The sequence below is a fragment of the Epargyreus clarus genome, unplaced genomic scaffold (assembly GCF_041222505.1).
Source record: "Epargyreus clarus isolate Ecla_fem2 unplaced genomic scaffold, WU_Ecla_fem_2.2 ptg000024l, whole genome shotgun sequence".
Taxonomy (NCBI): Eukaryota; Metazoa; Arthropoda; class Insecta; order Lepidoptera; family Hesperiidae; genus Epargyreus; species Epargyreus clarus.
Genome location: NW_027332231.1, coordinates 1,621,787 through 1,640,097, shown reverse-complemented (window position 1 = coordinate 1,640,097; position 18,311 = coordinate 1,621,787). Strand labels below are relative to the sequence as shown.

The 18,311-nt window shown below is 34.2% G+C and overlaps 2 protein-coding genes across 2 annotated transcripts; one reads left to right on the top strand and one right to left on the bottom strand.

The window, feature by feature from the left end:
• Nucleotides 1-386: 386 nt before the first annotated feature.
• On the bottom strand, nt 387-1,371 carry EMC7 (ER membrane protein complex subunit 7). Its single transcript, XM_073086304.1, has one exon. It carries the CDS (start codon nt 1,158-1,160, stop codon nt 474-476), a length of 687 nt encoding a protein of 228 aa, XP_072942405.1. The 5' UTR covers nt 1,161-1,371; the 3' UTR covers nt 387-473.
• A 466-nt stretch (nt 1,372-1,837) lies between these two features.
• Nucleotides 1,838-16,982, top strand: LOC140752116 (beta-hexosaminidase subunit beta-like). The gene is made up of 10 exons (XM_073086295.1): nt 1,838-2,389; nt 4,040-4,277; nt 13,233-13,342; nt 13,855-14,063; nt 14,210-14,322; nt 14,444-14,645; nt 14,789-14,915; nt 15,160-15,243; nt 15,958-16,160; nt 16,406-16,982. Exons 1-10 carry the CDS (start codon nt 2,210-2,212, stop codon nt 16,584-16,586), a joined length of 1,647 nt encoding a protein of 548 aa, XP_072942396.1. The 5' UTR covers nt 1,838-2,209; the 3' UTR covers nt 16,587-16,982.
• The last annotated feature ends 1,329 nt before the right edge of the window (nt 16,983-18,311 follow it).

Here is an 18,311-nt window from a genome sequence, read left to right as displayed (position 1 = left end):
ATAAGGCAAGTTTAAAGATTGATAATAGCACAGCAACATTGACTTCCTGCTCCAAAACTTGAGTCATGATTTAGATCAAGAAATGTTTAGACATTTCTTAGTAAGTGTGTAAGAAAAATGTTCCAAAAAAAGCATTACATCAAAGATGTTAGGTAATCTAAATTAAAATTATAGTTAAATCTGCTCTTTCACAGCATTGGGCTATTGCAAAAGTTGTTTTCTCATAATTTAAACAACAATCGTTAGAAATGCAATATTTTTATGTTGATTATTTTTCTTTATTGCCCTCATTAATACACAATAATTTGGATGAGATTGCTTGAAAATTAAGTTTTGAAAAGAATTTCTATATAAATTTCATAAACAGGATTATAAGAAAAAACAAATTCAGATAATATTTATATTACACCTTCAATAATACCTAATTATTCTAAAGCATATAAATTACAGATACTTATTTAGCTAAGTAACATTTATTGCCGTTTCTTGATTTGTTGTTGTTTCGCTTTGGTGACAGTCTTCGGCTTTGCACCTCTGTTGAAAAGTTTAGTGAACATTTCAGACATCTCGGGAATTTCTGACATTTTAGTCATGTTAGAAATTTGCTTCAAATCTTCTTTTGTTTCTGGATCATTCATCATCTTTGGCAGAACCATAATGAGTAGTAGTGGTAGCACCATCATGATGACCATGGGGTTAAACAGGAAGTCGGTGATACGCAACTGCTCACGAACTTGGAAGTATTTGATCTTAGTAGACACCTTCATCCGCAGCGGGTAAGGAACTTGCACGACTTGCGAAGTCTGGACATAATTGACTTTTCGGGCCCTGAACTTGCCTTTGGAATTGATTTCCACTCTCACTGGCTCATACAAATAGTCCGGATGAATCACCTCGACGACGTAAGACCCTGTGGGTACATTGAAGATTGTGAACGAACCATCCTCTTTTATGAAACCGATGTACTCTCCGCCGTTCACGTGAATTCTAGTGTCGACTTGCCAATGGTCTGACTCTTCTTCGTCACTTGGGAACACGCGACCTTCTATCGTATATCTGCCGACACCGACCTCCTCGTCTAGTGGAGATGCGGCGCATAATATTCCAACCAAAGACAGGGTCACAATACTCACAATAATTGGCCACAAAAGTTTAACCATTATGGGATGCCAAAGTATTTTCCGAGTTTGTAATAATTTGAATAACGAGGACTACAAGAATATTGTAAATATAACTTCAACTACATCAAAGTTGAAATAAATCTTCAAGTAATACAGTTAAAACAAAATGGTAATTGTAAATTTCACCAAAAACCAATTTCATTAAATTGACATTTATCACTATATCAGCGATAAATTGACATTGACAGACGAGTGAGACGACAGTCATCCTAAAATGATATTTACACAGATTATTAACATAATACTAAATATGTTCCGAAAAGGCTTACGTTGTATGCTGGTGTTGTTTTTTTCTGTTAAAGAAGCCATAAAAGTATTACGATTAAAACTTTTCACTTGTGTAGTATTATTGCCAAGTTTAAATCTGGTTAATAAAATTAATAATTTTAACATTATTGTAACATTTTCGTCCACTTATTTGTATCTGCGGTACCACACTATAAACGTGTTTTACGCAGTAGGTAGATGCTCTAAGTGGTTTATACAATATTTTATTACTTATTTATTTATCAAGCTTATTAAAAATCAAAACTACTATTATTACAATATCAATTAATATAAAATGATAATAAACTATGAAATAAGATATGAAAGGTACTCTGTGCTCCAAGTTTTTAACTAATTGGAAGCTGTCCGAAATTTACACTTTCAATGACAACGAGGTATATTTAATGCCACAGATCACCGGTCTTCGTTAAAGGCTTAAAAGTAAAAAGAATATTAATTCAGTAAATAAAGACATTTTTAAAGAAATTATTTAACGAAATGTAGGCAACGCAGTGATACAATAAGTATATTACGTATGAACCAAAGAAACTTCCTATTATAATAGTAGATGATAGACCTAAAGGTTATCAATATTTAAATGTACAAACAATTAACATAATACTTGCAATGATTATCATGATCACGCATGAAAGCATTACAAATATAAAATACTACTAGGTCTTTCTTTAGTTAAGTATTGACAGTCGAACAGTCAACCGTATTATATATTTATTGTTACAATTATAATTTATTGTTACAAAATGATTATTAGATATTTGATACCTTTTCTATCTTTTGGAGCAATATTGGTATCTGGACTATATATTGTGAACCCTGGGCCTAAGTATCCACCGACGAAAGGAGAAGTGTGGCCAAAACCGCAACAAGAAAATAAGGAAGATGCGTATTACACATTTGACCCGTCGAACTTTAAAATTAAGGTAACATAACAATAATAAATAAGCGTTCATATAAAAAAGAACCGAACAATCTTGATTCTTACCATGATTGGTTTGAGTGATTCGTTGTTACAATTATTGATTTTTTATAATTCTTACGTTTCGTTTGGAAAAATAATTTTTATTTTGATATATAACTATGTTTATTACTTATATTAATATTAACGAAAAAATGTGGTTTCTTTTATTTGGTTTGGGATATTACTTGTATTATTTGTTTCTAACTTTACATGATTTCAGAATAATTTTAAAAGTGTAAACAAACAAATTAAAAATCAATTTTTGGATGGGAACTCCCTTAGTTTCCTTTTTTTTTTTTTTTGTCGAGAGGGAAACCTTCAAAAGGTACCCGACAACGTGGGAACGACGCCGAGTTATGTGGGATTTTTACCGCACTAAAACCCCCCCCGGTGGCCGTCCTCTGCGCTGCGTTGAGGGCTCCGGGATCTCCAAAGGAACGCAACCGGAGTCCTCTTAGCGCGTTGCCCCGTTGGGCTCCGCCCAGGTGAGCTTGACGCTCGCCACACCATCTGGCGTATACGACGGTATGCGACCACACATACCGTCGTCCTTCCCGGGGCCGCTGGCCGGGCGGTTCGAGCTCCCACTCTTGCCGCCCGCAACCCCGGAAGCCACTTTTTAGTCGCCTCTTACGACAGGCAGGAGATACCGTAGCCCTATTCTAGTCCCGGAACTACAGGGACTCCCTTAGTTTCCTACTCAACTTGATTTCATTATAATTGTTTGTACTTTAAAAAAAAAAGCCTATGCATGATTGAAATAATGAATAAACTTTTGCCTAAAATGTTCCGATTAGGTTTTTTATGATATTCGCAATTATAATACGTACATATCTGTGGTATAATATTATACCTATTCTACAAAAATGTCATGGCTGTTACAATTAAAAGAAAATATTCGTGAAATATTAAAAGGCGGGGAATACAGTCTCGAAAATTAGATAACTTAAAATTTAGTACTTATTGTAGAAATGGATACGTTCGAGTGTCGGTTCGGAAGCAGATTTTAATTTTTAACTCGAATTCGGAGGGTAGGTAATTTTTTGTACATGTCCAATTTCTTGCACGCCCTGCAGCAAAGTTTATTTCACGGCTTTTAACATATTATGTAACGTTGGATAGGTCTAAATCGTACTTTATCTCTGTAGTGCCGGGACTAGAATAGGGCTACGGTATCACCTGCCTGTCGTAAGAGGCGACTAAAATGGGGTTTCCGGGGATACGGGAGCAAAAAGTGGAACTCGAAACGACCAGTAGGTAACCCCGGGAAGGGCGGCGGCATATATGGCTTAAATTACTTCCCCAGAGCAGAGCTCGACAGGGGCCTGTGGGTTGGACTCCGGTTGCTATTTATTAAGACGTCGGGCTTTTTTGTTTTTGTAATAATTTTATAATTTATATATCTATTAAGGTACTTACACAGTTTAAGGTTTCAACAAAATCACCTACGAGACCCCTTTTAGAACTTTTTACTATTCTCCACACTTAGGTACTTACTCGGCACCCACACCCATTACCCCATTAAAAAATGCCCTGAATTTTTTAGCATTCATTCCATTGGTTAAATGGATAACCACTACATATAAATGATTGCTATTTAACTATTTTTCAGATAACAAATAAGGAATGCGAGATCCTATCCAATGCAATTGAAAGATACTCATATATTGTAACACACAAAAATGGCGTTCATTCAAGAAACAGAAGAATCAGGTCGAGGAAGAACCACAGAATCGTTGTCAACGGCACTGTACAGCAGGATGACCGTTATAAGGGTGTGTTGGCAGAGCTGCAAGTAGAACTTAAGGCGCCATGCGAGGAATATCCTTCGTTCGGAATGGATGAACAATGTAAGTCATCAAATAATCAGATTACCACTGCATTTTATCGAGACTTTTTAGGGTTCCGTACACAAAGGGTAAAAACGGAACCCTATTACTAAGCCTCCACTGTCTGTCCATCTGTCACATGGCTCTATCTCCTAAACCGTAATACATATACCGTATACTTAATACATTTTTATAGTTCTCTGTTACGCAGGCAGTAGCTAATCATAATTTTGATTCTAGTTATTAGTTTACATGAGCAATATTATACCTATTTCTCTAACTGGTTTTCCCTGTTAAAGGAAAAATCTGTTATGATAAATATTTATTGCCACTTGGTATGTATTGTAATTCTGATAATGCGTATTGAGGTCAACGACAGGATTTTATCTTTTAACAATGACAATAAGCAAGACAGTAAATAACCTATTTCTATAAATAAAAAGTAATTACCTAACTGTAATGGCTTTAACACCTATTAATAATAGTATTTACTTATGGTACCTATTCAGTTCGTTACACATATCACACATTGCAAAAATGACCGATAAATATATGTCGCATGTCGTAGGTGCATAATATAAGGTTTTAAGTAAATTACTTATCATTTGTTGTAGACTAATACATAAATTATTTTACGTATCCAAGCTATCTTTGCTTATAACGAAGTCTTTTTTTTTTTTTTTTTTTTTTTCTCTTTATTAAGGAGCTTAATCGCGTAGCGATTATGTCACTCCGTAGTATGATTACAAAGTAGTTACGAACAAAATAACATCTAAAAAACTTAACCTGACAAATTTGACAATTCGTATAGTTTGATTAACAATTTTATACTTTGAGAATGGGGATTGGCCAAAATAATATTACAATCAGCAAAGTCTTTTAAAATATACTGACACTTTTCTGTACGGAAGGCGGCGTTACGGACACATTCCAACAAGACGTGCATTAAGTCCTCTGGTACACCGCAATGGTCGCAGTTTGGTGATGAGACTTTCCTCATTAGGTATGCAAACTTTCTTGATGGAATATGTCCAGAACGAAGCTTCATAATCGTTACTGTGTCCTTTCTTGATAGATTAACATTATCGAACCATGGGGATACAGGAGGATGTGGCTGAACAGTCTTGTACCAAATACCCTTTTCTTTTGAGCGAAGATCAAAATATTCTTGCCATATATTATAGCATTGTTTTTTTAATAAATAAATGCAATCAGAAAAAAAAGGAAACATGTGGCATGAAATGCCATCAGTAACAGCCTGTCTAGCTAAACTATCCACTATTTCATTATATTCTAACCCACAATGAGATGGTATCCATTGCAATTTCACACATTTGGATCTAGATGTCAACCCAAGAATAGTGTCCAGTATGGTGTAGGCTGTCGGTGTTCCTCGAATCCCTGAGGTGCACCGAGCCAGGTGCTGGAGCGCACTTCTCGAATCAGTAAAAATGACTATGGAATCTTGTTGTAAGGATGCAGCGTACGAAAGAGCTTCATTAATCGCAAACAACTCTGCTTCCATGATGCATACGTTAGAGTTTATTTTAAATTGTAGGTTAAGATTACATTGCGGATCATAAACCGCGGCCCCGATACCGTCTCTTTCTTTGGAACCATCCGTATATAGTTGGTAAAAGTTTTTATATTGCCGATTTATGAGATCTAAGCAAATTGTTTTCAAATTAAAATTATCATAATATCGTTTGGCTTTGGATATACTTGGTATATTCGAATTAATAATGTTACCTAATTCTATACTACTGACCCAGGTGTTCATTGCGAATGCTTCTAATTGATAACTGCTGTGAATGGAAACATCCGATAGGTATTCATACTCAGTCAAAAGAAGAGGTTTCTTTTTGTTCCTCCAATATCTATTGTCTTTATGTTGCAATAATTGGCTTAATAATTTAGTTGTTATATTGTTAGCCCTAGACTTAGCTTTTAATAGAAATTTTCCACATAAGTATGTTCTTCGTATAAACAGTGGAGGGAGACCGAGTTCACATTCCATTACATGTATAGGAGTAGATTTAATAAATCCCCCTACAACTCTGAGTGCCTGATTTTGGATTTTATCTAGTTTTTCAGTGTGTGTTCGACAAGAATGATTATATAAAAAACTGCCATAATCAAGTCTACTCCTAATAATTGTTGTATATAATCTTCTTAAATGTTTTGGATGAACTCCCCAACCAGAACCTGCTAAAACTTTAAAAATATTTAGATACTTTGAACATTTATTTATTAGTTCAGTTATGTGCTTATTAAATTTTAGAGAACGGTCCAACCACATCCCCAAGTATCTAACAACATTATCCACTTTTATTAGATCATTGTTTAACTTCAGTGACAAAGGATGTCTACAAATGCCTTTTTTGAATATACATATTTTAGTTTTGGTCGTAGATATTTCTAACCCTAAATCATTAAACCTATTATATATTTTGTTTAGTTCTATTTGTAGCGTATTAACTGCATTACTGATATTTTTACTCGTTATATACAGGACAAAATCATCAGCATACTGGGAAACCATTACATTAGATATTTCCTTGCAAATATGAATAGTTGCAATATTAAATAACAGGGGAGCTAGCGGATCTCCTTGGGCAATCCCACGACCTGTACATCTGGAAAAAATATCGTTATCTACTTTAATACTTAAATGCCTCTCTTTCAAGAATGTCCATAAATACTTGCAGACTTTCGAGCCTACGCCCAAGCGATCTAGATTCAGTAGTAAAGCCGTAACGTCAATATTATTGTAGGCACTTTCTATATCAATAAAGCAACCAAGAGTAATTTCATCTTTCGAGAAACCTAGCTGTATCCTACTAACCAAATTACTGAGATTATCTAAAGAAGATTTGGTTTTTCTGAATCCAGTCGTCTCTTCATAAAAATAGTTATTTTTTTCAATAAACCACTCAAGTCTATTTTTCAACATGGCATGAAAAATTTTACACAAACAAGACATGAGTGAGATAGGACGTAAAGATGATATAGATAAAGGGTCACGACCTGGTTTTGGAATGGGTATGATGCTTATCTGACGCCATTGAAAAGGTACGTAACTAAGGGTATAAAATAAGTTAAAAAGGGATAATAAAATGACAAGTGCATTATCTGGTAAGTGTTTGATCATCGAGTATGAAATATTATCAGACCCAGGAGACGTATCTTTTGCTTTAACACAAGACTTAAGTTCACACATAGTGAATGGAGAGTCAACTTTTATATTACAGGACAAGAAAATTGGGTGTCGTGAACATACAAAATCTGGAGTTAGATTACGTATAAGATTATTTGCCACCGATTCATCAACATAATTACTACGGGACCGATATCCCTTTAGCCATTTCATCTTCCGCCACATATCTCGAGCAGTGGTAGATTCATTAATAGATGTACAAAAATTAGAGAAGGATTTATATTTAGCTCGCCTTATAAGTAGCTGAGAAATCCTGATTTTATCTTTCAATTTATCGAGGTTATCAGGAATAGGATTCTTTCTAAAACTAGTAAGAGCGAGTCGACGCTCAGCGACAGCTTTTGACAATTCGACATTCCAATAATGCTTAGGGATGAAATGTTGAGAAGGATCATGACTAATTCTATATAAAGGTATGTTGATATCCGCAGCATCATTTACTATACTAAGAAATGAATCGTAGCTTTTTTGAGGATCATCAGTAGTAATATTAAAGCTCGAAAATTTATGGCCAATGTAGTTACGATATTCCTCCCAGTCCGCTCGTTTAAAGTTTCTTTTTGATGTGAAACATCTATAGCCGCACGTAAAAAAGATTTCTGGCGTGGCGACGATTACCTTTAACTACATAGACAAATGTTCTATAAGGGACAGAGCTATTAGAACAATGTGATAAAAAAAGACAACTAGTGTTTGACCTTGCGTTTCAAGTGTACGCAAACGTAAATATTGACCATGGAATATAGTGACCAATGATTACTTCAGTCAAAACGGGACATCGATTTTTTTATGTCAAATACTTTTTACTTGAAAAAATATAGTTAGAAATAATAAAAAACACGCTTTTATGATAAAATTAACTAAAAAGTAGAAAATAATTTTCAATCTAGGAATCATTTAAGGAAAAGTAAATAGTATAATTGTGCAAAAAATGTGGGGCGCTTTATGAAAACTGATAAATGGAGCACCCCATGTTTTTTTCACAATTATAATATTTACTGTTACTTAATTGACAATGGCAACGGTTCATTTCGGAGACAACGGCACGAAGCATCGAAAAAAGGGACTGTCCCGTTAAAAACGGGACGTATGGACGTATATTTCTCATTGATACTCATGCTTGTCAAAGACAATGAAATAATGGAACAGAAGGTAAAAAATGTCCAGAACTGTCGATAATAGTTTTAGTACATCGTTTACGTAGAAATGTTATAGTACAGTTTAACTAAATAAATTATTATTATATAAATATATAATTTGATGAAAGAATGTATCTATACAGATGTATCGACTGGTTTAAAATATACGATTTAAAAATTGTTTATATTTATTATCGTATATTAGTAAAGATTACTCACTCCTAACAAGAAAATGTACCCAGTTTTGAGAATTGAAATAGTTGCGTAAAAAAGTTTTGCCACGTCTCCGTGCTAAAATGTCCCTAAAATATTTGAAATAATTATTTATCTATTATGTAAATTACGCAGTATTAGTTATTTATTTGTAAATTTTCTCTAAAAATGTTTTTATTTCTCAAGAATTCAAAAAAAACTTACTAATAAGCCGTTTGTGGCTTCATTGAATTTCAAGGCGGCGAAGTATCGTTACTAATTTATGTTTATTATTTTCAGTTTTATTTTACACACGACCATTAATTGCAAAGTTGTGTACATTTTATAAATGTACTAGCTGACCCAGCAAACATTGTGTTGCCATATAAATAAAAAAAAAATGTTAAGGGTGAACAACCCTTATCACTTAAGAGATATGAAAAATAGATAGATAGTAGCCAATTCTCAGACTTACTGAATATGCATATAAATTTTGATGAAAATCAGTAAGAGCGTTTCGCAGGAGTACAGTAACTAACATCGTGACATGCGAATTTTATATAATCTTACCGTGGTCTTTTTGAGGATTAATTTCTGGCTATACAAAGATTGTTTATTAAATTATGTTTAGGTTAATTTATTCAATTAAAGAAATTTTAAAATACCGTATACTATCCTATATAAATTTTATGGTAATATTTTTTATTATTTACCACAGATATCGAAGAAAATTTAGAGATTAGGATACAGAATTTCCCATATATCGATTTTATTTTATTAAAATAAACTATAAAAAGTTATATTTTGACTAAAACACACTAATATAAAAATTAAGCAGTGGGATCTTAAACTATAACATACACGTATGAACATCGTGAGCTTCAATAAAATGTCACTTCTGTTCTGTTGATCTATGGTCATAGATCAATGAAAATTTTTTCATTGATCTATGACAGTTCAATTCAATCAATGAAAGTTTTTGTCAATGAAAGTGATAAAGACGCAAAATGCATGGTCATGCATTTTGCGTCTTCATGGCGGATCATGGCGGATCGAACACGAAAAATAAACAAAATTTAATAATTTCTCTTCATTTACGTGTGATAGGTGATTCCATGAATCTTGTTTCTTTTTCGAGCATAATTTTTGCATTTATGCATTGCACAAGAAGGCATTTTGAGGCTTAAAATTCAAAATAATGACGTTTAACGTGTTCAGTGACATTCGTGTGTATTACTACGCCGCGCGAGAGCGACTGGAGTCGTTTTAACTCGTTTTACACCACTTGACGTATTTTGTATGTTTTAAGTATTGCCCGCTTATTTTTCTGATAATAAAATGTCTGACCGTGATAATTTAGAGAGTGAAAGTGATCAGCCTTCTGCAAAGAAAGCAAAATCACACTATGACACACCATCAAGTCATCAGTAAGTTAATTATTTTTTTATAATTAAAGTATGCATTTATCTGTGCATTAAGCACTTTATATTTGGTGTGTTTTGAGCGCCAGCAAATGTAAAATCTACTATCTTGGTAGATTAAAATTCACATAAAAATCATTGCATACAATGTTTTTAAATTATTAATTAATTTTAATGTCATTCTTCTCAGAGAATAAATTTATTAAGACTGACAGAATTGTATTTCAAAATCAGCTGATGGCGTGCAGCGCACGAAAGTTTTTTCTTATTTGTTATAAATATGAACATTAAAAAATTAATATGTTTTTTTCTGCATATTACCTACTTTTACAAAATAATGTCGATGTTTCACATCTGCCAGGCGTCCCGTGACGGCTCACATTTTTTTTAGTAGAATGAGGATCATGGTTATTATATGAGATACTAATCTTAATTATTAAGTGGTCACTACCCAGTGACTCATTTGTAACATTCCAATCCAAATGTAATGCCAAATCACAGGATACGGCGGAGATGTCTGGGGAAGTTTCCTGCAAAGCACCATTTACATATTTGACTCTAGTCGGTCTGCCATCATTCAATGAGATATAATTATAATCCATCATAGAATCAAAGATGATACTACCTCTCGAGTCAGTCTTATAGGACCAGCTAGAATGATGCCCATTTACGTCGCCTAAAACTAACGTTCTATTTGGTTTAAAGGAAAATATTTCATCCCAATCATTTTGAGAAGTTTGTATAGCTGGTGGACAATAGATACATATTACATAATCAATTAATCGACAATTAAATACTCTAACACAAATAATTTCAATTCCAGAGTTAGACAATTGGAGAGGTACAATTTTAGACTTAATTGATTTGTGTGTAATAATAGCAACCCCCCCATACGAATCGGCTCTATCCTGACGAGAGACGTTATACTCTCTAAAACTAAGACTAATGTCTTTATTTAACCATGTCTCACATAAAGCAGCTATATGGATTTTTTCTTTTGTAAGTAGGTGGTCAATATCTACGTGTTTAGGCTTTACACTTTGTGCATTCCACTGGAAGATGTTTAGTTTACATCTTAAATCCATTACAATCTAAATATGTTTTTAAAAGGCAGATCCCAAAAATACTCCCCAATTATTGGCATTAACCACTCGGACACTAGTGCTACTCCTTGTATTATCTTGCTTCTTAAATCGTCTTGTGAATTAGAGAACACTGCAAACAATTTCCGTAATAACTGTTTAAAACTTAATGTCGACTTGAGTTGTTCTCTTTTATCTTTCTCCTTACGTTTCTCATTACCGTCTTGTGTTTCGTTTCCTGATTGTGTCTCGCTTTCATTTTCATCTACATAGTTTCTGATCACTTCACCTTCCGAAGACATATCCCAGTCGAGCACCTCTTGTGTACTGTGTCTCTTTCTCCTATTTTTCTTTTTCTTAGACTTTTCCAAGCATGCGTCCGCTGTGTTTGAGACATCCATTGATCGAATTGGAGAATCAAAAGTGTTTTGAGTATTATTTCGAGGTGGGGCCGTACTGGCAACACTTGCATAAGAAACATGTTTTTGTGAATCCACTGGCTCATTTACAATAGAAGCTGTGGCGAATACAGAATTATGTTTTTCTACAATTCCTAAAGGAGGGTCAGGAGGAACATATACTTGTAACGCTTTTTTGTAAGAGCAGTTATACTCGGCCATTAAATCCCTGAGGCGTTTCTCTTTTTTGAAAGCAGGACAAGATCTATCTAATGATAAATGATTTCCTGTGCAATTGATACACTTATATAACGTTGTCTCACAGTTAGCGTGGCCTTTACCACATTTGGGACACATCGTTTTTTTTGATGGACACACGCGCAAGGCATGACCAAATCTCCAGCACCTTGAACACTGGGTAACTGGGAAGACATATGGCTCCACATGAATCTTCATCCCATAAATATATATCCAAGCTGGTAGTGACGAACCCTTAAAGGCCAGACGTACTGATTCACTATCTTCCCATCCATTACTATTTTTATTTCTGCGTTTTAAACGTTTAACAGCAATGAGATCGCGATCGGTTGAAATCACCTCTAAAATGTTTTTTTCTGATAAGTCCAACTCCACGTCTTTAATTACTCCATAAGAGATAACAACTTCCATTGGTTTTTGGCACCTCCATCCTAGGTCGCTTATAGCTTTGCAGTTAATTAATTTCTCAGCGCTAACAGCACTTTCAAATTGCAAAAATATTTTATATGGATTTACATATTTCACGCGACAAACTTTTTCAATACTGTTAGATTTTAATATTTTAGCAAACTCGAACTGCTTAGGCAATTTTTCCGAACTATTAATATATAAATCGACTTTCTGGTTAGCTCTCTTTCCATTTCTTCCAACCATAGTCCAAGTTTCTACTTCATTTTCATCACGCAATCTTTTACTAGGTCTAGAAATAGATTCGGTACTCACTGCCGGCAATATTTCCTCTGCTTGAGAGGAATTGTTTTGTAAACACGTAGTGGACTCCGCGGCATTATTATGTTCATGGGGAATATTTGAATAGATTGAGTCTTCTAAATCCCGTACATCTTCTTCCCGAAATAACTCTTCCTCCATGTTAAATAAGGTGCACTATCCTATGCATTAACGCTGCACCATTGCACTACGCGAGCGCAAGGCGAGCGTATGCAGGTGACGTACTTATGGGTATAAAAAATCAGAGATAAGCCGGCCGCGTAAACAACACGTGTATTCGTAACAAAAGGATCGGGCGCACTGTGAACGAAGTCTTAAAATGTTGTAACTTCTAAGTTTAATACATACCTACATATAAGATCCAGTTAGATATAGTTAGGTACTTAGATCCTATGAATAATAGAAAAAATGTTAATTAACACACATTATCTTAAGGATGGGCTTGTTGTGGTGCGAATGCTCATTAGGTATGTCATTTAAAGGGCAGATACTAAACAACCAATCCCAAATAATGCATTAATATTTTGTTTTGTTTTTCAGATCATCTTAAAGTTTCCAAAAAATCAAGACTAGAGAGCGACTCAATATGGGGTATAATACGAGGACTGGAAACGTTCGCGCAACTGTTTTATCTTTCCGAAGATTACAACGTAACGTACCCTCAAAATTAAAGATTAAATAAAGAAGATATATTACTTACTTTAATTACAATAAAAAAATCTTGGTTTATTGTCACTACAATGACGAAAGGTCGACTTTAGCCCGATGGCGATTAATCGGCTATCACCACAACTCTCGGCCGAAGTTCGTAGTTGGTAGAACTAAATAATATTAAGCACAATGTTTTTAAAAACAAAAAGTTAAATACTTTTTTTAAAATAAACTTTAGGTAAATGTAGTTATAGCACCATGTCTCTGGAAGCTAAACGTGCGTGCTTTCACCTACCTCGCATTTCGCTCATCCGTAGAAGTTCATTCAATTTGGGACTTTTTAGAAATTTTCGGCTCTGATCAAAACTTCGGCGCCCTTTGGACGAAGCTGAAGATGTTTTATTCGGCCAAAGCTGGCATAAGCCAAAGCCAAAATAGAATTCTAGATCAGACACTACTTTATTTTAACAATAACATGATTATTTAAATTTATGTAATTTTAATTTAACAGGAGATTCGTGTAAACAAAACGCAGATTACCGACTTTCCTACTTACCCTCACCGAGGACTGCTTCTCGATACATCCCGGCACTACATTACTGTTGGAAACATCCTCAAGACATTGGACGCAATGTCCATGAACAAAATGAACGTATTCCACTGGCATATCGTCGATGATCAAAGCTTCCCCTACCAGAGTGAAAAATTTCCTGAACTTAGGTACGTCACTTTAGGAAATTTCTGAAAGATTACTAAGAAAAAATAATGTATGTATTATAACTGTAGTTTCAGGTTACTTATGATTAAATTATAAGACTCTAATGATATAAGTATACGACGTTAATGAATCTATTTAATGATTACAGCGATAAAGGTGCATTTCACTCTTCGATGGTGTACACGAAGGAGGATATCGAGAGGATAGTTCAGTATGCAAGAATCCGGGGCATACGCGTTGTACCTGAATTCGATGTTCCTGGTAAATTAATTTTAATTTAAAATTGCGTATAATTTGAATTAGCAATTTGTGAACATTTAAGTAACTTGCTTACGTATATTACGTATTCTATCTATGCTTAGATGGTATTTGTTTCACTTAGGACATACCCGCTCCTGGGGAGTGGCATATCCTAGCATCCTGACGCAATGTTACATGGGGGAAAATGTGGTTGGCCTGGGTCCAATCAACCCTCTCAGCGATGTTGCACTGAAACTACTCAAAGACTTGTTTGAAGAAGTACACGAGTGGTTCCCTGATAAGTTTCTCCATGTCGGCGGTGATGAAGTGGATTTAGATTGCTGGTAACGAAAATTCTAATTCTAGAAAATAAACTAAAAACAGTCCTACGACATCATAATCTATTCTGAAGCTTATTAATCATAAATAAGGGTGAAATGTTAGAGTTCTATTTAATTTTACATGTTGCGAAATTTTAAATTTCCAGGAATTCAAATCCGGAGCTCATAAAGTATATGAGAGACAACAACGTGACTGCGGAGGGTCTCCACGCACTTTTCATGGGAAATGTGATTCCACTTCTCAATAAAAACATTAACCCAATAGTTTGGCAAGTACGTATAGTTTTTTTAATAATATTATGATACTTTAAAAGCTCAATAAAAATGAATCGATTCTGTTACGTCCCAAATTATGGGTATTACTAATATAAAAACCTGTTCATGGACAAAGTAGTGTATTTGTAGGTTCACGTTGTTGATCAATTTTGCTTAGGCAAGCACGTAAAAGATTTTCAAAGTTTTGTTTCATTGTAAGCACGTAAAAGATTTTCATAGTTGAATATTTGTATTATTTCAGGAAGTATTCGATGAAAATGTGACCTTATCAAAAGACACAATAATTCAAGTATGGAAATATGAGCCAACCAAAAAAATGACTGAGGTTAGTTAATCTCTAAAATATTTAACGGTTTTGCTGCAGTATACCTAAACTAGAGCCGCCGGGCTATCGATAATATTAACATATAGGTCTTGTCTTCCGCTCATTACTGTTCCACAGCTGGTCTCGGGCCTCCTTTTAGAGTGAGAGTGGCTTAGAGTTAGACCATAGTGCAGCGTGGGGATATTATGCAAATTGGAAGATTATAACAACATTTGACAATCGTTATTATGTCACCTTAAACCTAACGCATGCAGGTTTCATCGCGATGTCCTCTTTAACCGTTAAAGCAAATGATAATGATAATTTCTAATAAGCAAATGATTGCAAAAAAGTGGTGCGTCTCTGAGAATCTTGAACCCTCCGATTGAGTCGGAGTTTCAAGCCACTAAGCTGGCACTATATTTTCACAATATAAGTAATTATCTACTTAACAAGTGTATTTACATTGCAACATGACTATTTCAACATTTTATCATTGAAGTGTTCTTTGCTGTTTACTTTGACGCTAATCATGTTATGCTGCTATCAATATTATTTATGAGATATATACTCAAATATTGTTATTTTAGTATTAGTTAATATATTTTATTGATGCAAATATACTTTTGAGTTTTTACTTCCTTTTAGTTGTATTGATTATTACCCAGTAATCAATCAGAATACTCATTCTAAATTATGTAGAACTAATACCCATTTTTTATTAATATTATACAGGTGTTGTCAGCCGGTCACCGCGTTCTGTTCTCGTCTAATTGGTATCTGGATTACCTGAGTAACGAATGGTCGACTTTCTATAAATATGATCCCAGACAAATGGTGTACGACTATATGAAAAATGAAACTATACTTTCGAACATCGTCGGTGGTGAAGCGTGCATGTGGGGCGAAATGGTCGACGACAGAAATGTTATTAGCAGGTACTTGTAGATTTTTTTATATAAAATTATTAATATAATACCGAACTTAAATAAATACGAGGAAACAGTAATAAGTGTATAAACATTTCTATTTTATTTCTGCTGTTAAAATAACACGCTTCAAAATACATCTACATTAAAAACATCTTCATAAACTTACTTCTACTTAACACATTGTACGTTCGTTAGACTTAGACAACAAAAATAAAAGCAGATTAAGTTAACCTATTATTTCTTATGTTCAGGGTATGGCCTCGAGCGAGCGCTATAGCAGAGACGCTATGGAACTCGGTGCTGGACCGAGACCGCCGCGTGATTGCGGCGCCGGCCGAGGCGTACAACCGCCTGGAGGAGCACGCGTGCCGCATGCTGCGCCGCGGCGTCGACGCGGACCCGCCCAGCGGACCCGGATTTTGTGTTGTATAACAATTCATGACAAAGCTGTAGTCTATTGAGTAGTCCTTTTTATTATAAGTAAATGAGTACATTTAAATGACAATATACTGAATTCAACACGATTAGAAATTACTGGAATTTGTACATGATCGTAACTTCATCTTCTGTTATTCCCTAACCTATAAACCTGTAAGCTAAACAAAAATATGTCGAAATTACTCATATAAACATATGAATATCTCAACCTATAAACAGATTATTATAAAATTACGGGTTGTAAGGAGTGTCCCGCAAAACAATATTTAAGAACATTTTTTTTTACTGTTTTCCCGAATTGTATTTAAAAGTTTGAATGTTGGTCGAAGGTATTATTTCTATGTACATTTTATAGTGCACCAGTTTATATAAATTTATTTTTTCACTGTATATACACACATATACAAGTATACACATATACAAGTTTTAAGAGCACGCGTATTTAATATGCTTAATTTAGTTGTTAAATAAACATTTTCACCTCTTTGGATGGTTTTGTTATTAAAATAACAACTAGATGGCGCTACCTGTTCCCTGAATCGCGCTAACGTTTGTACGATGGAGCTTGTATAAGACCTCAAGAGAAAATTGTATAGATTCGTAATCAACCCTAAATAGATTAATATTTTTTGAATACGATATACTATGTTACGCATAGGAATCGTTAGAATCTCATACTTATTAAGCTTAAGTTTTCAATATAATCTAGATTTCCGATCCTTATGGCGTACCGTACTCAAAAGGTATGAGATTATGAGGTAAACAATTAAAAACGCATCTGGGAACACCGTTACTCAGTCTCCGGCTGACAAACAGATCACGGGGCTCTATCTCTGGAACGGTAGTAGATAAGACACTTAAATCACAACATATATACAATAATATAATGGAGGCCACTGTAATAATAATAATAATAACGTTTATTTCTGTACACAAAATAAAAAATAAATAAAATAAAATAAAAAAAATACATACATGAAGCAAACTTACAAGGTAGTACGATATACAAAGTATTTATACAATAGTTACACATTATGGATACACAGTTTTGTAGTGCATATGCATGTATGTTACGGATTATAGAACTCTAGACCCCACACTAGGATTCCCTGTATCGTGGGGACTAGTCTCTTCCATCGTAATATGAATACTTAAGAAAGAAAGAAAAGAAATATATTAAACTATGCCTGTTAGTGATGTACTAGATGAATATAAAATTAGGAACTTACAGTATCAGTGTGTGTTTTATGTGTCTGTATGTGTGCGCGCGCGTACATATGTTTGTTTGTGCGTTTTATATGATGTATGTTTTATCTAAGTGATAGGTTTTAATAAGCTTTCTACTTCTTTATATTTTAATAATGATAGCCAGTGTATTATTCTTTTTTTACACGTAAAATTTGGTAGTAAATATATATTAAGTGCTTTATTTATTTTAGTATATACATAGTAACAACAAATACTACAAAAAAAATAAACTTTAAAATAAATCGGGATCGCCATATGAGGAACTGCTATTTCTTGGCGTTTTCAGTTTTATCTTTTGAATCGTCACATCATAATAACAATAACAGATACTAAAAATAAAAATTGGATGGTACGGAACCCCTTGAAATGCGAGTTCAAGACGCAGTTGGTCAATTATTATTAACTTGCAATGTATGTATGTTCGGGTCAAATCTTGCAAGTTATTTTTTAACGTAGCACGTAACTAAGAAA

Bases quoted from the DNA above. Each gene is read 5' to 3' on its own strand.
- EMC7 (XM_073086304.1), bottom strand. From the start codon at position 1,160: ATGGTTAAACTTTTGTGGCCAATTATTGTGAGTATTGTGACCCTGTCT.
- LOC140752116 (XM_073086295.1), top strand. From the start codon at position 2,210: ATGATTATTAGATATTTGATACCTTTTCTATCTTTTGGAGCAATATTG. The intron at 13,343-13,854 runs GTAACGTACCCT...TTAATTTAACAG, and splicing joins ATCTTTCCGAAGATTACAAC to GAGATTCGTGTAAACAAAAC. The intron at 14,323-14,443 runs GTAAATTAATTT...TGTTTCACTTAG, and splicing joins ACCTGAATTCGATGTTCCTG to GACATACCCGCTCCTGGGGA.